General features: G+C 34.1%; 1 protein-coding gene across 2 annotated transcripts in view; it reads right to left on the bottom strand.

Annotated features, from left to right (window-relative positions):
* Window positions 1-1,659: 1,659 nt before the first annotated feature.
* LOC136035206 (AP-3 complex subunit beta-2-like) overlaps window positions 1,660-24,429 on the bottom strand; it is a 105,189-nt gene continuing 82,419 nt past the window's right edge. The window contains exons 17-18 of one of the 2 annotated variants that reach the window (XM_065716812.1): window positions 14,460-14,598; window positions 1,660-2,813 (exon numbers count right to left, since the gene is read on the bottom strand). In XM_065716812.1, the coding sequence (XP_065572884.1) occupies window positions 2,663-2,813; window positions 14,460-14,598 (290 nt within the window). In that variant the 3' untranslated portion in view covers window positions 1,660-2,662. The remainder of the gene's footprint in view (window positions 2,814-14,459; window positions 14,599-24,429) is intronic. The other variant, XM_065716813.1, reaches the window with a different exon arrangement.

The following is a 24,429-nucleotide window of genomic DNA, read 5'->3' as shown; positions in this document are numbered from 1 at the left end:
GGGCTCTTCAATTTGCTTATACGTACAGTAAGTATTAAGTATTAGTATATAATCATTACAAAAAGTAAATAACATACTGCCAAATACGACCTTTACTTTATTTTAACAAGGATAAAATTTAAAAAAAAAATACAAAATGATTATAAATGTTAGATTATTTTTTTCGGATTTGTGGCCCTAAAATTTCTACACCAGGGGTGAATATCCCCTCAAACCCTCATTTAAAACCACAGTGGGGAAAGGGGTTTTGGAAAACTTGTGAAAAAAACAAGCTTTAGTATGTTTTAAAGATGTCTAAAAATTCTGACGATTCTATTCCAACTTCCCTCCCGTTAGTTGAAAGTCTATTTGTTGACAGGGGCCATCATAAATATGAGCCAAAGCTGGATCATTAATTGGATCACGTTTGCTAATTAATTTTGGCAAAGTTGAGCTACTTTCACTGTTAAGATTGTCTTCACTTTCTGTTATTGTGTTACTGCAAGAAGACCTAGATGGGAGTCAAACCCCTCTTCAATACCTTCTTCTTCTGTCACACTTTCTGTTGTTTTTCCACTTTCCACTTTCTATTGTTTTTTTAACGTTGGTTCTGAACCAAAGAAAGAAAGTGACAAGGTCTGCCCTTTGTTGAGTGCTGAACAAGCTGGTTTTCGTAAAACTTCAGGAACCGAAAGTTTGTCCATCTTACATTGCTGACCTTAGGGACGAGCTTATTCTGAATTAATAATTTATAGAATATGTAGCAGACCATGAGTCCAAACCCTGGAACTACATGTGCAAGTGCTCTTTCAACTGATGGGGGGAGGGGGAGACCGTACAGATTAGTTAAAAAGGTGCCGTAGACTATGCTTTAAACCTGTTGTAGCAACGTGGATTGATGCTCTGCTTGGTAAGATGGAACACCCGGGTTCGATCCTCGCTGCAGCAAGGTTGGGCGACAAGCTTGCTACTTGTCCCTGTAAAAAATACTCAGCAACTGAAACGCCGACTCGACGCCCTATGCGCCAATAATGACTCAGGAGGATCTTTATCCTTTTTTATCCTTTTAGACTATGGTTTTAGCTAATCTTGTGCTGATTTTTCATTTATGATTTCTTTATTTGGCATCCCTTACTAATTAGTAATAATTAATTAGTATTAGTATTATAATTAGTACAATACATTAGTATAATAGCACATAGTACATGTGCTCTTTCAACTGATGGGGGGAGGGGGAGAATGTACCGATTAGTTAAAAAGTAAAGATAGTCCCTTCGTTCTCTAAGTCTTCCATAGGACATTTTTCTTCAAGCGATAAAAAAGAAAAGTTACTATTTAGCAGAGATTATTCAGCTAAAGTCAAAACATTAGAGAGTACACAAATAAACAATGTACATTCATCAAACAAACATAAATTAAGCAGTGGACTCAGATTTTAATAAGGCTGTCAGCAATGAATTGTTGCAGACAATAGTGTATGCCTACTATAACAAATTTTTGGGTAGGGGAAGGTGACTTTTTTAGCTCTTTTTTGTTTATTGATAGTAAAGTGCAAATTCGGCTTATTTGGGCTGGTGATTGCCTTTTTTAAGTAATAAGTCTTATCTTACTTTAAATGACAATTAATTTTTGCAATAACCTAACTTATGTGACCTAAATTTGATTCAAAAAACGGAAACATTTCCAGTAGTTCCACTTTATTCATATACAACCTCGTTTCTTAAACATCCAACACAATCCAATACCACGCCATACATATCATAGGATAAATGAGAGTAAACAAAAGATTCTGTAAAGTAACTTAAAAGTTATTAACTAATTAAGTAAGTAGAAATGGAACAATCAGATCGAGAAAAAAAAGACGAAGCAAGATGGCGGATTAGAAATACTCTGCAGAAAAATCCCAGCTGCAGAACCGCACGATCTTACGGTTATCAATACATTCAAAATTGTGAGTCAGGTGGCAATAACAAAAATACTTTTTCTAAGGAGTATCGTAGGAATAAAAAAGCTTTATGCCAGATATCGGTTGAAGTCATTCGGAAGCTGAACGTCAAATCAATTTTTTCATAAAAACTCACTCCAAGAAGTTTTACAGGAATAGTAACAGCATAAAAAAGTCTTAATTCTTGTATTGATTGATATCATTGATGATATGATGTAGCTGAACGTCAAATCAAATTTTTAATTAATACCCTTCAAGGAAGTTTTAAAGGACTAGCAACATCATTTAAAATTCTTAAGTTTTGTGTTGATTGATATCATTGATGATATCATGTAACTAAACGTCAAATCAAATTTTTCACAAAAACTCCTTCCAAGACGTTTTATAGGAAAAGTAAGCCCTTATTTTGATTGATATCATTCGCCTGCCAGGAGCATTTTTGTAGGTGGATTATTTATGGACAGCAAATTACACGGTTACACCTCCATAGAAAAGCTAATGTTTAGGAGATGATGTCGCAGACACAAACGCGAGGAATTCACAAGAAAACAATTTTCGGACAAAAAACATCGAAAGTAATTTTTTTACAAAATGATTCATTTTGACAAAAGTCACGGATTAGAAGGATTCAATATGCAACCACCTAAAAAAGCCCTAAACCACATCATCTGGCAGCACTGTTACAACTTACAAACACCAAACCCCGATAAAAAAATCTTGCAGGAATAACAACGAAATTTAGTGTTTGTCTAGAGCTTCTTTTACCTGATTGGCTAGCATTTGACCTATTATAATCTTTTCACAATTTACTATCACAGTTACTTTTGGAGCTTCAGTTTTCAATGTTATCAAGACAAGAGTTTTTGACGATAGCGTTTGACCCCCAAACCTGAAAAGGAAAAAAAAGAATAAATAACACACTATTATTAGTATCTATCAAAAATTTATGTATAGGGGTACCGGTACGATAGTCGCAATATCCCTATTCAATTTTGAATAAGTATAAAGGCCAATGTTATAGACTATTATGCATGTATAAGTGCCTGGAGCATCTTGGCAGCGTAAAAACCCAATTTTCTAGCATTCTTTATCCCTAGGAATGGGATAACATTCCTGATATCCTGCCTGGGTTCCCACGTCCAGGCCAAACCAATCAATTCTGAAAATGTTTGCTAACCTATTGTGGGTTAAATCAAACCTCTCGAACTGTGCCTGGGTTCCCACGTCCATGCCAAACAAAATCAATTCTGAAAATGTTTGCAAACTCATCCTGGGTTAAATTAAACTTTTTTAACTGAAGTAAATTCAAACTATATTGACCGAGTAGACGGGAGGGACCAGGGGCAGATCTAGAGGGAAATCTTGGAGGATGGTAATGTGATACTGGCACCATTAACCATATCTTGGGGGGGGGGGGCAATTTGACAAGGGCGCTAAAAATTGACCAAATTGACAAAGTTAATTTGAAAAAAAGTGAACAACAGAATAAAACAAGGAATGAGAGTACCGTAATGAACCTTGAAGATAAAAAATTAAATTAATGATATATAAACGAACATGTCTTTAGTAAGTAAAGGATTGTGTGTCCTTTTTATTATACAGTACTTTTTAAAACATTTAAAAAAATTGAGTGGACAACTAACAACCCGAACCCTCCCTTCCCGCCCACCCGACAATTCCACTTCATTGGGGAATCGAATCCATAAATCGAAAAATACAGACTCAATAAACGCGAACATTTATTTTACGACTAAGTCATGCTTTCCACAGTAGAGTTAATCGCAGACTGAAAAAAATTCGTCATTTACCTTATATCTATATAAATTATTTTGGTTGCTAACAAAAAGAGTCAGAAAAGGGTATAGAAACCAAATTCATTATAATGCGGAAAATTGGTCTTTAGAAGACACAGAGGGAGTCAAACTTACTTTTTTTTTTAGTTTCTGCTCTTTTCAATTTGATTTGGTTACTTATTGCAATTTCCGTTCGGTTTGGGTTTCATTTATTACAGATGGTGGTTTAAGGAAGTTTTGCGCTTGAAAAATTATTTGACTGTATTTTCTCTCATCTTTGGTTTAATGTAGCTCTTTATTTTTCGTTGAAAAACTTCTTTTGTGGAAAGATGTTTCAAACTAATTTACACAAAAGGTAGCTTGTTCTTGGCGAATCATTTAAAATCTTAGAAAGAGTGTCATGGCTGAACCCAAAGAAGAGAAATAAAGGTGTTTTCCTCAATAATAAAAACAGCGTCAATATAAAGAGGAACCATAATTATTTTAATCAAGTTCAGATGCAGCTGAAATCTTGCGACCTCGACCTAGGCTTTTTCCGTTGTTTACTTCGGCAAAGGAGATATCCATGCGGGAAAAATCAACCACGAAATACATTTCCAGCAACAGAAAATGTTTCTAAAGCTCCATAGATTTTATGTAGAAGCTTTGTTACATAAACTTGTGGACGGAAGATGACCAAGTAATAGGAACATCCGTGAGCCATTCCTGGTTGAGTCGACAAATAAATAAAGCCGTCGCATATTCAGGTTAGGCTAGAGTAGCGGGGGCATAATTACTTTAACTGGGCAGATAGGGAGTATACGATTGAAGCTACTAGCCCCTCACGACGTTATTAAGCGCACTTGGGTCTTACGCAACACTATAGTACAACTGTAACGGTATAGTACATCTGTATAGTGCATCATAATAGGGAATGTTTTCAGAAAGATACAGGTGTTTTGTTACATAGTAGTGTTTTTTCATTGGTTGTTACTTGTTGCTAAATAATAGGTTTTGTTTTCTTTTGGTTGTTACGTAATAGGATGTGTTAGAGTCCACTAGCCAAGCTAAGGAGTTTCCTTTGAGAAATTTTCCTTCAAAACATTTTTCAAGGCCTTTCAAGACATTCCAAGACGTTTTTAAGACATTTTTATTCAACACGTATTTCAATATGTTTCAAACATTTCAAGACATCTTTAAAGACATTTTCATCAAGACGTTTTTCAAAATGTTTCAAATATTTCAAGACCTTTTTCAAGACATTTTTCTTCAAAACGTTTCAAGACGCTTTTAAGACATTTTTCTTCAAGATGTTTAACGACAATTTTAAGACACTTTTATTCAAGGTGTTTTCCAAGATATTTTAAAACGTTTTTAAGACATTTTCCAAGATTTCTTTGGTTACTATGTAATAGGGGAACGTTTACTTATATTGAATATGATGGAATCTTGCGTGCCTTGGTAGATTTATTAGGAATGACATAATCTCGCACGACTTGTTAGAGCTCAGGGCCCGTGGGGAGCCCTGTCTATAACTGACGAGGGTACACACGTGGTTGTTAAGTAATAGCGGTGCACAAGTGGGGTGATACGTAATGACGGCCCACACGCGGGCGTTACGTAATGCCGACGCACTCGTGAGTGTTACGTAATGGCAGGGCACATGCGGATTGTTACGTAACGAAGATGCAGAAACAGGTGTTACATAATATGTTACATAATAATTTAACTAATTTTCTCTTCAGGTTTTCATTTTTTTTGTGTCAGTGTATTTTCTCTTCTTTCTTTTTTTCTCGGGGAACCTTTATATTCCAAAAGATGTCTGTCCACATTAGGATTCGAAAAAGATTTCTCCTCAACGAAATGGAGCGCTAGACGTATGAACCAAGAAACCCTTTCTAATATTACTATTCGAGGGGCATTTTCTAAATGAAACATTGATAACTTCGAAGACCACACTGCCTTTCCATGACGAAAGTATAACTGTTCAAAATAGGGATAAATTCCGTAACAGAGTTTATAATTCCATAACAGAGTAGTTTATGGAATAATTCCATAAACAGAGATACAGATGGATTTGTATTAATTCAGTTTATGGACATCATCCTTAAAGCAAAATTCTAAGCCTGAATATTTCCCGTCGGCTCTATCGGAAAATATTATTAATTATCCAAATCATTTTGTTTTGTTTGTGAATGTCCCTTTGATTTCTAGGGACTAAGGTTTAAAGCAAATTTTCAGGGAAACAATCGAAATTACTTTGACCTCTGTACACCTGATATGTCAGATAAATCTAATGAACCAGAACAGGAAAGGTCAAGGAGATTTGCTTCCGCTGTTGGATTGAAAAATTAAGAGCAACAAATTATATGTAACTAGTTTTACGGGTATAAATTTTGTGTGTTTTTATTGATGTCTTTTAGTTTTACTGCTGATGATAAACACTGTATATGTGTCCGAAATATCCAGTCAAAAATTTTATATCTGTTCACTGTCGATTAAAAGGTTTCATGCCTATTTTGAACTTTTATACTTTCGTAAAGGAAACATTTCAATGAAGCTATGGATTACATACTCCTTTTATGTGCAGTAATAGACATGTAAGTGAGAAAGTCAATTACTAGAAATTGGTTAAATTTGATGTGCACCTGCTTGTTAAGTAATACATTAGATGGTATCATCAGATAAAATTGGGGATGGTTCTTAGCGCATTTATTAGTAATAGAGTCCTTTACTCTATTCGAACTTGAATTTATTATCAGAGATGAAATAAACAGGAGAGTATAATCATGGCTAGAATATAGTGCATCTTCATATGCAATCAAAAGACTTTCTTTACCTCTCCACTACACAGAATTTTATACTCATATGAGAGGCAATCTTGAACAAGCACACACATGCACATAGGTTACAAAATGCTTATATTGCGCAAATGATTACATATTGAAGTTTTATTAATAAACAATTTATAAAAATTAGGAAATCACAGAAAAAAGGGGACATAGGATAAAATGCAAGCAAACAACAAGCGTGAATTAAAGAAAGGGGGGGGGGTCAAGCAACCAATTCCAGGAAGAGAGGGGAGGGTTGTATTTAGAGATAAATTAAAACTATATTAAGAGTTATTTCTGATAGTTCTTAGTGAAAATACCTCGTTTCTATTGCTCCATTAGATGCACCTACTTGTTAAATTCCTTTGATTTAAACTTTGATACTATCAAAATCTCATTTGAAAAAGAAATACTTAAACGAAGAAAAAGGCAACACATTTTTCCATTTGATTATTTCTGAGAAATTTTAATGAAAGTGCCACGTTTCTTTGAACCAAGACTAAGTATATTCACACTAATATGGCTAGCCCACCCTAGAAAGCAACTCCAGAGGGGAGAGTTGTTATTAGAGGCAAACTTAAGCCATATCAAGAGATATTTCTGATAGGTTTTAATGAAAATGCCTCCTTTCAATTACGGTAATAAATGCGCCTGCCTGTTACATTCCATTAATTTAAATCTTGACACTAGAAAAATCACATTTTGAAAAGTGAAACACGCAAACGAAGAAAAAGAGACACTTTTCTGTATTTGGTTTATTTCAGTGAGGTTTGATGAAAATGCCATGTTTCTTTGAACCATGACTATGCATATTCACGCCATCGTGGTAATATATAGCTATCCCACCCTAACAAGCAGATCAAGAGGGGGGAGAGTTATTGTTAGAGATAAATTTAAGCCATATTAAGAGATATTTTAGGGAGGTCCTAATGCAAAATGCCTTGTTTCTATGACAGAGTGTAAACGTTTCAGACCTCCTCCGCCAAAACATTCTTCGAACACCCATTGCCATAACTTTAAGCTGAGGAACGCGTTAGTATAAGGCAATTCACGTCACTGTGGCAAACTACAAATGACACACAACACCTTCTGGCAATCATTATCACAAATATGGCATTTTTCGGACATTATCCTCCAAAAACATCAATTTACACATTAACCAATCATTTAAAACTTAATTAAAAATCCCCAATAACATTTATTCTGATGATTCCTGGCAATTGAGCCCAGCGTGGCACAATCTGCCAGCCCCACGATACCTTCTGGCGCACATTATTGCATATACAAGTTTTATTAATAAAAAATATAAGAATCAGAAAATCACAGAAAAAAGCTGATACATAATAAAACGCAAGCAAAAAACAAGCATGAATTACAGAAAGGGGGGTTCCAGCAACCAATTGCAGGAAGAGAGGGGAGAGTTGTAATTTGAGAAAATTTTAAACCATATTAAGAGTTATTTCTGAGAGATCTTAATGAAAATACTTCGTTTCAATTGCTCTATTATATGCACCTGCTTGTTAAACTCCATTAATTTAATGGAGCAATAGAAAATACCTCGTTTCTATTGCTCCATTAGATGCACCTACTTGTTACATTCCTTTGATTTAAACTTTGATACTATCAAAATCACATTTGAAAAATGAAACACTTAAACGAAGAAAAAGGCGACACATTTTTTCATTTGGTTATTTCTGAGATGTTTTCATGGAAATGCCACGTTTCTTTGAGCCAAGACTATGTATACTCACACTACCATGGCTAGCCCACACTGGCAAGCAACTCCAGAGGAAAGGTTTGTTATTAGAGGTAAACTTAAGCAATATTAAAAGATTTTTCTAATAGGTCTTAATGAAAATACCTACTTTCAAATGCTCTAGTAAATGCACCTGCCTGTTACATACCATCAATTTAAATCTTGATACTAACAAATCACATTTTGGAAAGTGAAACTCTCAGACGTGTAGAGACATATTTATGCATTCGGTTTATTTCTGGAGGGTTTAAATGAAAATGCAACGTTTCTTCGAGCCATAATTATGCATATTCACGCCATCTTGGTAATACATGGCTAGCCCACCCTAACAAGCAGATCCAGAAGGGGACAGTTATTATTAGAGATAAATTTAAGCCATATTAAGAGCTATTACAGGGAGTTCTTAATGAAAATGCTTCGTTTCTTTAACAGGGTTTTAGACTTCAGTCCCTCCCCGCCAAAAAATTCTTTAAACGCCCCTCACCATAACTTTAAGCTATGGAACGCGTTAGTCTAAGGTAATTCACGTCACCGTAGCAAACTACAGATGGCACACACAACCTTCTGGCAACCATTATCACAAATATGGAATTTTTCGGACGTTTTCCTCCAAAAATAACGGTTTACACATGAATGAATCATTTGAACCTAAATGAAAAATCCCTAATAACGTTTATTCTGATGATTCCTGGCAAATTGAGCCGAGCATGGCACAATCTCCCAACCCCACGATACCTTCTCAGGCACATTATCACTTCTAAGGCTTTTTCAACTTTTTCACCCACAAAATAACATTACAAAATAAATATGACAGTTGTAAATTATTTGAACACGGGAAACTTAACATTCCATTGTTAGACTGGGATGTTCCATGGCGATTCACCCCACTGTGGCAATATGGGGCTGGCCCATGGCATTCCTGTGATACATATTATCACTCCTATGATATTCTCAACTTTTCGTTGATTCCAGGATTTTGAATACGGCTACCCAATGGTAATGTATGGGTGGTCGTCGACAATAGTTAGTTTATTGTATGTTTTCAAGCAGTATCATTTGTACATTGCAAGGATAAACACTCAAATCTTGTTTTAAAAGGTGAAGGTGTTTCAAATGTTTCTAGAATGGTTCAATGTTTCAAAAAAGCGTGACTTCATGATAAAGCTATCGCAGCATTGAATACTGACAAAGAGAAATATTTGAATTATGAAACAAGCATTAATGGGGATATTACTGAATATGTATGCGTGTGTTGCCATGACAGTAAGATGTAAAATGCCATTAAAATACCAAAAATCTCGACATTACTAGCAGTGGTGCATATGCAACTGCGAGATCTCCAGACTTGATAACACGCAAAGAGGATGTGAACCTAAGACTTTTAATTGATGTTTATTTGATGACAAAGGCCAGCTTCTTGCTACTGTTGCTGGTAACATGTTCCACATTCATAGATCCTATGACCATCTTCCTAGCATTAGCATTCGAAAGAACCCAATATAAAGACAGAACTACACCACCAACAAAATCCCATATCTTACCCATGTTGCAAAATTGTAATCTATGTACAAATAGTGTCGTAATTGACAATGAAACCATAAGTGAAATAAAAGGGCTTTGACAGACAATATCACCAAGGAATATAATGATGAATTGATGAAAACCAAAGCACCAGCAAGCGTTACTGCCATCATCATGGGCTTACCAACACGTACAATCCATGAGCCTGAAATTATCAACGATGAAAAAATGATGAGGTTATTAAAAATTGCGTTTGACCCCAAAACAGAAATATGTGACATCTCAAGAGAAAAGATGATGAAGTATTTTATGGGAAGGATTTAAAGCATTTATTGTTATGATGATATTCCAAATACAAGTATTTCAATAAAAATATTTTAGATGGTTACTTGGTCGTGTTTCCATCATTTTTAGGGTACGCTAACAACTCCAACGTTCAGAATGTTTGTTCAAAAAACAGAGATGCAAGAAGAGGAATTTTCAGAGACAAATGTACTTCTACTCGGCTCATAGGGGGATCTACTAGAGTCTGAGATAGATTAGCAAGTTTTTTTTTTACAAAAGTCAGAGAGAGATGAGTTACATTTTTACCCAAAATCCAAACCTTTTTTTTAGACTCTAGAAGATTCCACTATGAGTCTGTTAAGAGCACATTTGTCTCTGAAAATTACTTTTCTTGCAGTTATGACTTCAAACACCCTAAGCGTTGGAGTTTTTAGCGTACCCTAAAAATAATAGAAACGTGACAAAGTAATACAATAAAATATTTTTATTGAAATAATTGTATCTGGAATACCATCATAAAAATAAATGCCTTGAATCTATGCCGTAAAATACTTCATCATGTCTTCTCTTGAGAGGTCACATATTTCCTTTTTGGGACCATAAACAACTTTTAACAGTCTCGTCATATGTTCCATCGTTGATAATATCGGGTTCATGGATTGTACCTGTTGCTAAACCTGTGATAGTTGTAGTAACGCTTGCACACAGACGTCTGCTTACGTTTGTCACATTTTCAACACGCAATCATTTACGCAATTTAAGCATCTTTTAGCCTATGTACAAAGGTAAACTCCTTCAAGATTGTCTCTAATATAAGTGTAAAATTCTGTGTAGTTCAGAGGAAAAGAAAGACTCTTGATCGCATGTGAAGGTACACCATGTTCTAGCCATAATGATACTCTTGCTTTTATTTCATCTCTGATAGCACATTCAATAGAGTAAAAGACTCTATTACGAAGAAAAATCCCCAATATTATCTGATAGTACCCTCTAATGCATTGCTTTACAAGCAGGTGTACATCAAATGTAACCAGTTTCTGGCTCCTCTACATGTCAATTATTGCAGATATACGGAAAATGTAATCCATAACATTATCGAAACGTTTCCGTTAGAAAATATTCCCCGAATAATAATAATAGAAAGGGTTTCTTGGCTCAGAAGTCTAGCACTTCATTCCTTGAAATCTCTTTAGAATCCCGATGCAGACAAAAAATCTCTGGAATATAAAGGTTCCTGAGAAAAAAACCCAGAAAAACGTAGTGAAATAAAATGAAATCCTGAGAAAGAATATCCTAAAAGTATCATATAACATGCCACGTACGAATCGTTATTACGTAGCAGCCCACGTGTGTATGACCATTACGTAACACTAACGTGTATGCCGCTATTATGTAACATCCCACGTGTGCAATGCTATTAAGTAACAACCATGTGGGTTCCCTCTTTAGTTACAGATGGGGTTTCCCACGGGTCCTAAGCTCTAACAGCTCATGCGATATTGCCTCATTCCCAATAGATCTACCAAGACATGCAAAATTGCGTCACCCTCAACATAAGTAAACATTCCCATTTTACACAACAACCAAAGAAATCTTGAAAAACACCTTGAAGAAAAATGTCTTAAAACACGTCTTGAAATGTATTAAAATGTCTTGAAAAACGTCTTGATGAAAAATGTCTTAGAAAACTTCTTGGAATGTCTTGAGACGTCTTAAAAAGACTTGAAGTCTTAAAAAACTTCCCTTCTTGACTAGTGGACTCTAACATGTTCAATTACGTAACAAACAAAAGTTTGCAAACTCTATTAAGTAAACAAACACTATTACATAACAACCACAGAAAAAACACTCTATCATGCAACAAAAGACCTGCGTCTTTTAGAAAACATTCCCTATTATGTAACATGCAGGTGTATTATTGTATTGAGGGGTTACTAGCTCTATTTGTATACCTAAGTAATTATGCCCCCACTACTGGTTAGCTAGATTAGTGTCTAGCTGAATTAATTTATATTTATGTATGTAATTACTCAATAGTGTGCCTAAATATACATTTCTTAATGGTCCTTGTCATTAAAATTTGTCTATTGACGTTAGGATGTATTTATAGTATCCAGATAATTGCCCACCTCGGAGCCCAAAAAGATCACTTTTGAACTCGACTTTCAAGGATTTTTCAGTTGTTTGTACATTTACAGTTTCTGGCTAATATTCCCCACCCATCGTTGATTCCCTCGGAAGATCCTCCCGGCGTATAAAACTTTACTAGTTTGATAAAATTACCAGTTCAATCAAGATTCCGTCTCATTACTTTTTTTCCTTCTATCAAGGTGTAATGTATTCGCATAGACAATCCTGCCCATTTGAAAATTCAACTTTTCAAATTTGACAAGAGACATAAATCAGATTCTTGATTGATCTTGATAACAAAGTCTCCTGACGAGATCACTATTAAAGTTTCGTCCTCGGTCCAATTTACCGACAAGAGATAGATTGAAAATCGAGCAATAAGTTTTAGGTACCATATCCCGTTAAAGAACAACGAAAACGGGAAAAAGCAAAGATACATACAAGGGGGTAGAGCATTTATTGGATATTCAAATGGGCATCCCATGACACGCAGCATTACTTCTCTGTTTCAGTTATTGCCCTCCTAATAGGATTATTTGAATAAATAAAAAAAAACCTCCTACGGACACGCTAAGCAAAATGTAAGGAAAAACCTAAAATAGTGTAATATTTGTCAAAAATGATGCTTACCTAAATAAAAATCTCATTCTGAAATCTTTACCAAAATCCCTAACATTTTGTACGTTGGTTTCCAGCCCATCGCTTTAGCGTTACTAACACAAGAGTGATTAATGTTTATCCAAAACACTAAATGACGTCCTACTAGCCTCACCCCTCTATTGTAATCATCGCACTTTTTTTGAAGTAATTCGAATACATTTGACTCCATTCGCCTGAAAAACTCCACTTTCTAAACCTTTATTTTGCTCCCTCTTTTTTGTGCTTTTTATCAACACAAAATTTTGATGAAATCCACCCGAAAATTAATATTGCTTTAAAAAAAACACAAATAACATTTCTTATCTATTGAAATTACTGCCCTTCTATTGTGAACATTGAATAAATGAGAGAGCCCAGACAGTGAAGGGGAAAGCTCCTCTCCCCCCAGCGCATTCACAAAAGGCAAGACACCTAAAAAAAGTCTAACATACTATAATACTAAGACAAATACGCCATCTTCACGAGAATGCTTGTTTTTTTCCAAACCTTCGTCCCAAGTTCTGGAATCTTCTTTTTTTGTACCCTTGTTATCAAAATAATGATTTACACAATCAACGCGAGGGCAAACAGATAAGCAGCCATAGGTAAATATAAAAACTTTAATTTTCGTAATTCAAACACTACATTTTAACAAACAGAGCATTTCAAACACTAAAAAACACTAAAGAGACACTTAAATTTTTTTTAATTGTTTTTTCTAAGGTCTCTCTTTTATAGAGCTTAATGGACCTTTATTGAATTATTTCCTTAATTAAAAGAAGATTTCGACCAAAATATTTGTATTTATTATATTTTGTTTTACATTATGTATTTTATTCTATATTATTTTACATAGACAATATTATATTTTATTACCCTTCTTTTTCTTAGCGTTTTCCTTGTTTCGACAATACAATGTCTCATACCAAGCCAGTATGAACTCAAATTATTTTCGACTAAAAAAGAAACTAAGGGAAAAACAACACAAAAATGCAATCGCCCTAACTCCTTTTTAAAGAATAGCTTGTCTGTTTCCTAAAACAGGCACATTTTGTTGGGAAACGAAGTGAAACAGAATTTTGTCCCGTTTTAACCGTATTTTAGTTTTAGAACACGTGCCAATGTTTTAAATTGAGAAGCAAGCACAACTACAAACTACGATCATGTTCATGTTTTTGGAAGAAATAGTTTAAAGTTATTCCATTTGAAATTATCCTATCCCACAATAAACGAATCAAAATTTCATCTTCTTCGTTTTAAGATTAATTTTGCCACATTGATCATCGTTTGATTATTTAGAAAAGCTAAGACATAATCTCCAGGCACTTCCAGATAAAATACTTATCATCATTATCACAAAATAACTTAAACTCATATCCTCCAACTTCAGAGAGTCTAATCAACACTAAGGCATGTTACGTAGTAAAAAGAAGTGATTTGTGATATTTTATAAAATTAATCCTATTGCCATTTCAAGCTATTTTTTATCCTGCTTCCCTCCCAGAAAAGATGTATTGGAGCCTAAGTTGGTCGTAATTGGCTTGACTAGCAATGATTTTCCCTTTATTTAGGAAACAAAAGACCTAATATTAATTACTTACCTGAATACTAAAGGATCCGAAGAAGGAATAGGAGAGACATTTGCAACTTCATACACTCTTCGACAAATGGCGTGGCCATCGACTACAGAAGGTGGAAGAGTAGCCACAGCAGTCGACTCCTGCATACCACGCAGTTTAACTGAACAAACAAGCAAAAAATTTAATTAATGATACACAAACGAACATGTCTTTAACAAGCAAATGAACATCCTTTTTTCCTTCTGCCACCGCTTGCCACGGCAACATCTTGCACTGATTGTCCGAAGCCGGTTCATAAAGGCAAGAACACTGAAGAAACATCTCTGTATAATCCTACGAATCAATCCGTGAGGGTACATCCTATGAACACATTTGACAATTCTTTAAAGTCACTGTCCAACCGATGTATACAGCCCAACGATTAAACCATTGTCATTTTGGAGACGCGATGTGATCCGCAAAGTACATAAAAAAGAAGCCCAAGAACTTTTAATTTTCGTTCCAATGAGCCTTTTCTGGATCTTCTAGGACCATTGGTTCGATACAAACATCCTTGGGAGAAAAACAGAATAAACGCTCATCCGTGATCTTTCTTTTGGTAAAAAGTAAAAAATTCCACATTTTTACAGATGGGATCTTGAAACCTATACAGTATGGTTCTCTGATACATCGATTCTGATGGTGCGATTTTCATTAAGATTCTTTGACTTGTTGGGTGTCTTTTCCCTCTTTATCAAAAATCACACAAATTTGCCCCCTCTCCCGCTGGAAACGCTATTAGTAAAAACAAATGTTAGGTTACACTAAACAGCCTGGCTAACTTACAAGAATAGAAACTGGCGCTAGCGTGAACAGAAATATCTGTCAACGTCATCTTGTATGTTGCGACACTTGTTACGGCATTTTTTCAAGCTCCGTAACCATTTTTCTCTCAGGAACAAAGATCATATACTTACTACTACCCTAATTTTACCAATTAAATAAATTAGCCTTATGATGGTAAAATTCTAAAGAAGCTACTTTTAGTTATCTCCGAAAGGGGTTAGGAAAATGAAACTTTCAGTAATGAATCCAGATCCTAAACCCAGAGCCGGGAATGTATTGACAAGCTACTATGTCAACCCTCTTCTGATTTAAGTTGACAAGACAACATAGTTTAATTTTCAGTTTCTTTTTCTGTGTATTCAGTTTTGAAAATACAATTTGTATTACTTGAGTAGAGTTTTAAGCCATATCTGAAAATGTCTTTGCAGTTCTTGTAAACTTCATAAATTGGCATTGAGAAAAATTGTGAATCTGATAATACTTTTCTTGTACTTTATTAGCAGAAGATCTATTATGCAAGATTTCCCTTATATAAGACAAAGAACTTTAAAGGTCAATACCATCTAAAGTGATTAGTTTAAATTCTTTTTCTGGAATGCACTGATCAAGATCAATCCCTGTATTTTTCATTTTCTTAACCTAGCCCCTTTCCAAGATGGTCAATCTCCTAGAATTTTCCCTTGTATGTTTCATAATAATTTTCGTTTCAGAAATGTCATGCTTAGAAAAATGTTAAATCGCATACATCAACAAACATCTTCTGTTATTAGCCAATTTTAGAACTAATTAGTCAAATATTGCCTTATAACACCCATACAATCAAACAGTTCGTTGTAAAGAACTGTAAGTAAGGAGCGATCCGGCCCAATAGTAACCGAAACTATGAATAACAGGATTTGAATACCAATAGATATATCAAAAGAATTGGCTTATTATGCTGATTTTAAATACATAAGTTTCATTAAGTTTAGTCTTACCTCTAAATGACTACGAGTCTGAGTAAATTTGCCTGATTTTTGAAAAAAGGGGGAAACACCCCCTAAAAGTATTGAAATCTTAATGAAAATCACACCATCAGATACAACGTATCAGAAAGAAGGATCACGGATACGTGTTTATTTGTTTGTTTGTTGTTGTTTTTTTTCCCAGGTGTGTTCGTATCGACCAAATGGGTCTTAGAATATCGTGAGAGGGTTCATTTAAACGGAAATTAAAAGTTCTAGGGCTCTTTTTAAGTGACCAAAAAGATTGGATGACAGCCTGGCCCCCGCCCTGCCCCTTTTTTTCCAGAGTTATCCGATCAAAATATTAAGATAGCCATTTTGATCATCATAGTAGAAAGGTCCAATAACTATGAATGGATATAAAATGACCCCCCCCCCCTAAGCCCCAGGTGAAAGATCTTTAAGTCATAAAATTCACCGTTTTTTACGCATAGATAGGATTTATTCTTTATGAAATACGCATACAATATTATATTTTACTATTCCCCCAAATGCTCTTTGGCCTGTCAAGAAGGGGGAAGACAAAAGAGTCACGTACTCAGAGAAGAAAACAACACAAAAAAAAGAAGATAAAATAATCACTTACTCACAGAGAGAAGAGCAAAAAGCAGAAGAAAAGAAAATATAAATAAAACAAAACTAAATAGATTGAACGGATTAAATTAAGTAAATTAGTAGATTAAATAGACTCCAATGAAATAAGATGTATTTTATATGTCTGTTTATATGTATTTTATGAAAGTTCTTAAGCCGAACTGGCCAGACATGACAATAAACAATCAAGAGAGATAAAACTCTAAAAAAAGAAAACTTCAAACGAGACGACGGCAAGTAGAATTAAAAGACTAAAACAACGCGGATATTTCGCCTGTATAAAACAAGGCGTCTTCAGCACAAGATAGAAAATTAAAAGAAAACTAATCTAAAAACAAATAAAAACCACCACCAAATATAATAAATACAATTGTCGCTACTTATCCACGTAGGGAAAAGCAGCTATGCGAGTTACTTCAATGAGAATCAAAGAGCAATTGCTCTTTGATTCTATCAAAGAGCAATCAAAGTTGCTCTTTGATTCTTTTTTGATTAGAAAGTGTAGTTGAGTGACTTGGTTTTTCATGTATTTTATATATATATATATATATATATATATATATATATATATATATATATATATATATATATATATATATATATATATATATATATATATACTAGCTGTTGGGGTGGCGCTTCGCGCCACCCCAACACCTAGTTGGTGGGGGCGCTTCGCGCCCCCCCCAAGCCCCCCCGCGCGCGTAAGTCTTTACGCGCCATAATAGTTACGCGCCATTGTAGTTGTGTCCCTATGTCCCACCTGTGAATATAGATATATATATATATATATATATATATATATATATATATATATATATATATATATATATATATATATATATATATATATATGGTTTTAACTACGTAAAACTTATACAACATTCTTTGCTGTCCCATTGTCTATAGATATATATATATATATATATATATATATATATATATATATATATATATATATATATATATATGGTTTTAACTACGTAAAACTTATACAACATTCTTTGCTGTCCCATTGTCTTTGCATATAAATAGATTGTCAGGTTTACCGACTCTTGAACATGCAACATATAATGGTCCATGGGAAAACAATCTGTATTCAGATCTATACCTCATGATTCTAATGATTGCCCTTGAGCTTTGTTGATGGTGATTGCTAATCGACCATTCCCTGTCCCGGTGTCCCGGTCGTCATTTACATCCCCCTGTTTCCCCCGGTGTCCCCGTTGTAGTTGTGTCCCTGTGTCCCGGTCGTCATTTATATTCCCTGTGTCCCGGTCGTCATTTGTATCCCGGTGTATTTTTTTTTATTAGTTTTTAGTTTTTTTTGTAGTTTTTGCCTTTTTTTAGTTTTTTCAGTTTTGACGTCACCTGATCCAGTTTTTTCAGGTGACGTCACCTGATCCACGATCCACAGATCCACAGACAACTTATTTTTATATATATAGATAGTTTTTTTTTTTTACTTATGCCCTGGTCGTCATTTATACTCCCTGTGTCCCGGTGCTTTGTTGATTGCTAATCGAACATTCCTTTTGTCCTGGTCGCTTTCTCTTTGAGTTTCGTCATTTATTTTTTTCTTTTTTAGTTCTTTTAGTTTTTACCTTTTTTAGTTTTTTTTAGTTTTTTAGATGAAAATTTTTTTTAGTTTTTTCCTTTTTTTCTTTTTAGTTTTTTATTGGTTTTTACCTTTATTTTAGCTTATTTTTCAGTTTTTTCCTTTTTTTTAGTTTTTTTTTATTTTTTATTTTTTTTAGTTTTTTACCTTTTTTTAGTTTTTTTAGTTTTTTTTAGTTTTTTAGCTTTTTTACTTTTTTTATTAGTTTTTAGTTTTTTTTTGTAGTTTTTGCCTTTTTTTAGTTTTTTCAGTTTTTTTTTTAGTTTTTTATTGGTTTTTACCTTTATTTTAGCTTATTTTTCAGTTTTTTCCTTTTTTTTTAGTTTTTAGTTTTTTTAGTTTTTTATCTTTTTTTTAGTTTTTTTAGTTTTTTTAGTTTTTTAGCTTTTTTATTTTTTTTTATTAGTTTCTAGTTTTTTTTGTAGTTTTTGCCTTTTTTTAGTTTTTTTAGTTTTTTAGCTTTTTTATTAGTTTTTAGTTTTTTTTGTAGTTTTTGCCTTTTTTTAGTTTTTTTAGTTTTTTAGCTTTTTTATTTTTTTTATTAGTTTTTAGTTTTTTTGTAGTTTTTGCCTTTTTTAGTTTTTTCAGTTTTGACGTCACCTGATCCAGTTTTTTCAGGTGACGTCACCTGACCCATCCATCCACAGACAGACAACTTATTTTTATATATATAGATAGATATATATATAAAATAGATAGAAAAAATAATTAAAATAATTCGAATTAAAAAAAAATCGTGCAACTTGTTCCACACAATATGACTCGCAATAAAAGTATTAAAATCTGACCTTACTCAAGGAGCAAAAGGTGCTTGAATATGATTTTTGGTACTGCGAAGGTTATAATTATTCTGTTCATAGGTGAAAGATGGCGGAATACTTAGGGGATAGGGGAGGTCACCATGAAACTGAGAAAAAGTAAAACATGCACGCGAAAGACTATTCAGTGACTCGAGATCAAGTAATAGGATAACTCCTGAACGATTAGTTCCCTTAATGAGGTTTCTAGCTTCATTGTAAACCTTAGATATCGGTTTTAACAATGAAGGAAAGGTTGACATCCATACTATCGGACAGTAAGAAACGCAAGATTGGTTCAAGCAGTGAAAAAGGATTTCCAAAATTGATCCAGGGAAAATATGTTTAAGTTTCCTTAAAATACCGAGACTCCTGCATATCTTCATTTTAATCAAATCAATGTGGCGTTTGTAAGACAAGTTTTCATCAACAAGAATGTCCAAAAAATGAATATATCGATTTTTAGATCTACGAATTATCACATTTCGCTGACGAATTTCTGATAACTGGGGATAATTCTGGGAAATATAGGAAAATATCAGAAAATTGAACAAAAATTTAGGGTAAGATAATAAGCATCAACCCAAAAAAAATATTCTCTCAAAATTTGATCGAAGCTCTGATTCGCAGTTTCCCGTAGTGCCAAGTATGCTATCATCAGCAAAACAAACAAGGACACCAGAAGATGACGAACTATAGTTGGCACTATGGATTAAGGAATCGAATGCCTTACAAATATCCAGGAACATAGCAGTCGGAATTAATCCCGAATCTAAGGCAGAATGTATAAAATTCAAAAGGGTCATAGAGGCATGTTCAGTGGAGTGCTTCATTTGGAAACCAAACTGAAAATCATGAAGAAATTTTTAGATTTTGGAAAAGTAAGGAGACCGTATAGCGGAGAACGTATAGCCTTTTCGAAGATTTTAATTAATACTTATAGAATTGGTCGATAATTTGCTCGATCATTTCTTTGTCCACCTTTATACAGAACAATAATTCAAGCACGCTTGAGAGCATCCAGAACAACACCCCATTTAAATGAAAGATTAACAAGTTTTGTTAGAGGCACAACTATTGAAGCAAGAATAGATTTAACTATCTTAGTAGGAATAAAATCTGGTCCAGATGTACAAAAAAAATTAATTAAAAGAGGTGAAAAAGCCAAAATGTCTGAATCATGCAGGTTTTCCCCAGATTTTAGCGTCACACTTATAGGCAAACTCAAATCCAGGGGGTGGGGTTTATCAGGTTTGCCCCCCCCCCCTCTCAATTTTTTATCCGACTCGTAAAAATGTCACACAAAAAAGAATATAAAAAAATTGTGATTTGTTTTATTTAATCCATAATCTAATTTATTATACTCCAACAATGTAAACAAACTTTTCATTTTCATTTTCAAAGACAATCCCCCTACTTGAACTTTATATTTTATATTACCCCCTGATCTGTTCTAGAGCAACTTCCAGTGTGTCTGTATTGCCTTACCTGCTTTGATACCATTGGCATAACCAAAAGCATAGTTATGCCATTACATGGCAAATGCTTCCCCAACTGAGATTAGAACACAAATTTTAATTCGGTGGGGGTCAACTTCATAACTGAGCTAGCAATACTGCTGATTCGTTAATAAAAAAAAAACAAAAAACCTTATTAGAACAATCTAACAAGATTGATTTCGGGTTTAGAATTAGCCTTAAAGTCCGCACTTTATTAATATGTTTTCTTATATGAAGCAGAAACATAAGAATTTCCACGCAAAATAACCATCTTTAAAAATCACTGATAATATCTTAAGATAGACTCAAAATAATTTGGCAATAGTTAAGTTAAAATTCTAAGGAAATTTGTTAACTTGAACTAAATATAGACCCCCGTACATTTGAAAAAGTGCCTTTTTAGGAGGTTTTTCATTGAAAAATATCTTTCTTTGTATGTTTCTATTAAAAAACTGGTAAAGAAAATCACCAATTCGCACCCCCTAGAATTTGAAAAACTACTTTTTGAAAACCTTCCCCTACATTTCGTAATTTGAAAGCACTACTTATAATTATCAAGTGGAAAGTAAAAGTTACAAATAAAGTGAAATAGAGTGAAAAATAAAAAAATAAAAATAAATAATAAACAAAAATAAAGCGAATAATAATAAGTTACAAATGACGAGGAAACTTTTTACTCTAGAATGCATACAAAACTACAGAAAAAAATAACAGCATTCATGCTTTAACATATGCAAAAATTCTCAATTAATCATATTTTTATGTTTGCCATCATTTTATCCATGTTTTTAAATTATTTTTATCGACAGGCTAAGTCGGCAGGTTTTATATATATGGGTTAGAACTTAAACTGAAAAAATAAAACGCTGGATTTCATGGTATCCTCAGGGAGTTGTTTTAAATATAAAAATTATATTAATGTAAAGTATACATAATAAATTCTTTAAAATACATTAAATAAAAAAACAAGTTTTTTTTAACTGCAAGTAAGGAGCGACATTAAAACTTAAAACGAACAGAAGTTATTCCGCATATGAAAGGGGTTGTCCCCTCCTCAACGCCTCGCTCTTTACGCTAAATTTTTTTATGGTTTTAAAAAGTAGAGTTGTAAGAAAGAGTCAAACTTTAGCGTAAAGAGTGAGGCGTTGAGGAGGGGACAACCCCTTTCATATACGGAATAATTCTGTTCGTTTTAAGTTTTAATGTTGCTCCTTACTTGCAGTTAAAAAACTTTTTTTTTATTTAATTTCTGAACGTTTTTGAATTGCTGCATATCTTGATTTTGGCTCACTGCACATGTATAATTAAAACGAAATTTGCATATTATTTTTTTTTGCTAAATGGCTTTTTCATAGTTTTGATCAGATGATTTAAAGAAGGGGTGGGGAGGAGGCCTAGTTGCCCTCCAAGTTTTGGTTACTTAAATATGCAACTAGATTTTTTTTTACGAATGTTTTCGTTAGTAATAAACATACGTACCTTACGAATTAACTTACTTAACGAACTTCTATATTTGTTTATTTTTATTACGTACATGAGGGGGTTTGCCCCCTCGTCAATACCTCGCTCTTCACACTAAAGCTTGAATTTTGTCCCAAATCTTTAAGAATGACCGCTGAATCACAAATGTCGCGGAGTAAATAGTTGAAATTAGTAAAAGTACTTTAGCGTAAAGAGCAAGGTACTGTGGAGGAGACGAGCCCCATTATATACGTAATATTTTATGTTCGTTTTAAGTTTTATGCTGCTCATTACTTCCAATTGGAAAGAAAATTATTTATTTCTCATTTTTTTTAAATTACGCTAGAAAATTCTGCACCCCTTTTATGGAAATTCTCTTCCCTTGTGATAAATTCGACCATGGAAAGATCCTCCCACGTACCCCCCCCCCCGTCCTACCTCCACCCCAACGCGAAGAAGTTTTCCTGAAAACGTCTGTACACTTCATAATATTCATTACTACATGTAAACAGTGGTAAATGTTTGTAATTTGCAGCCTCTCCCCCGGGGACTGTGGGGGATTAAGTCGTCCCCAAAGACATGGTTATTAGGTTTTTGACTAGGCTGAAGAGAATGGTTATCTCAAAATTTTGATCCAGTGACTTTGGGGAAAACATGAGCGTGGGAGGGGGTCTATGTGCCCTCCATTTTTTGGTCACTTAAAAAGGGCACTAGAACTTCTAATTTCCGTTAGAATGAGCCCTGCCCTCTCGCGACAGTCTAGGACCACTGGGTCGATACGATCACCCCTGAAAAAAAAATAAACACGCATCTGTGATCTGTCTTTCGGCAAAAAATACAAAATTCCACATTTTTGCAGATAGGAGCTTGAAACTTCTACAGTAGGGTTTTCTGATATGCTGAATCTGATGGTGTGACTTTCATTATTTAGAGTTTCAGTTACTATTGATCCGGGTCGCTCCGTACTACAGTTCGTTACCACGAACTGTTTGATATACAAAAACTTCAAAACTTAAAACTTAGTCCAAATTTAAACAACCCTCCTTCAAACCTTAAATTAACTTCAGCCAAATAACGCCATATCAAGAAATGTCAAAAAGGCTTAGGGGTAAAATCAACCGACGTTTTACACAAAGTTTTAAAATCACCTGTTTTCTGCCAAAACCAAGTATTTCCACGTAGGAGGTTTGGAGGGGGCAACAGTAATACTCAAATCCTAACATGAAATAAGCTATACCGTTCGCGACTTTGAAGACTAAAATTAAATGAAAAACATGTTTTTTCAACTGAAAGTAAGCTTAAAACTTATTAAGTTTTATTAAAACTTAAAACAAATAGAAGTTATTACGTATATGAGGAGGTTCACCCCCTCGTCAGTACCTTACTCTTTACACTAAAGTTTTTTTTTTATTAATTTCAAAAGAACTATTTATTCTAATTAAACGGCCTTTGTGATTCAGGGGTCATTCTTTGAGAATTGGAGCAAAATCTGAACTTTAGCGTAAAGAGCAAAGTATTGACGAGGGGGTGGGCCCCCTCATATTATTTTTAGTTTTAATGTTGCTCCTTACTTTCAGTTGAAAAAAACTTGTTTTTTTATTTGGTTTCTGATATTTTTTATAATAATGCCAGGAAATCCAGCACCCCTTTCATAGAAAATTCCCTTCCCTCATTAAAAACCCCCATTAAACATTCCGCAATGGAAAGATCCTCCAACGTAACCAACTAACTCCCCCCCCCCTAAAGAGTCTCTCCTAAAATTGTCTGTATAATTCCCTATGACTAATACTATTAGTAAACAATGTGCAAAGTTCATAACTTTCAGCCCTTCTCCCCAGACTGTGGGGGTTTAAGCCATCCTCAAAGACATATTTATTAGCTTTTTCGACTATGCTGAACAAACTGGCTATCACATAATTTTGATCAGGTGACTTTGAGAAAAAATGAGCGTGGGAGAAAACCTAGTTTCCCTCCAATTTTTTGGGAGACTTAAAAAGGACACAACAACTTTCAATTTCTGTTCGAATGAGCTTTATTATTCGACTTTTATTCCTAGACTCCTAGATATTCTAGGACCACCCAGTGGATAAGTTAGCCCCGAGAAAAAAAGTAAATAAACACGCATCCTTAATCTGTCTTCTGGCAAAAAATACAAAATTCCACGTTTTTGTAGATAGGAGCTTGAAACTTCTA

The sequence above is a fragment of the Artemia franciscana genome, chromosome 14, assembly GCF_032884065.1.
Source record: "Artemia franciscana chromosome 14, ASM3288406v1, whole genome shotgun sequence".
NCBI lineage: Eukaryota > Metazoa > Arthropoda > Branchiopoda > Anostraca > Artemiidae > Artemia > Artemia franciscana.
The sequence above is the reverse complement of the archived record's forward strand: the minus strand, read 5'-3'. Positions and strand labels throughout refer to the sequence as shown.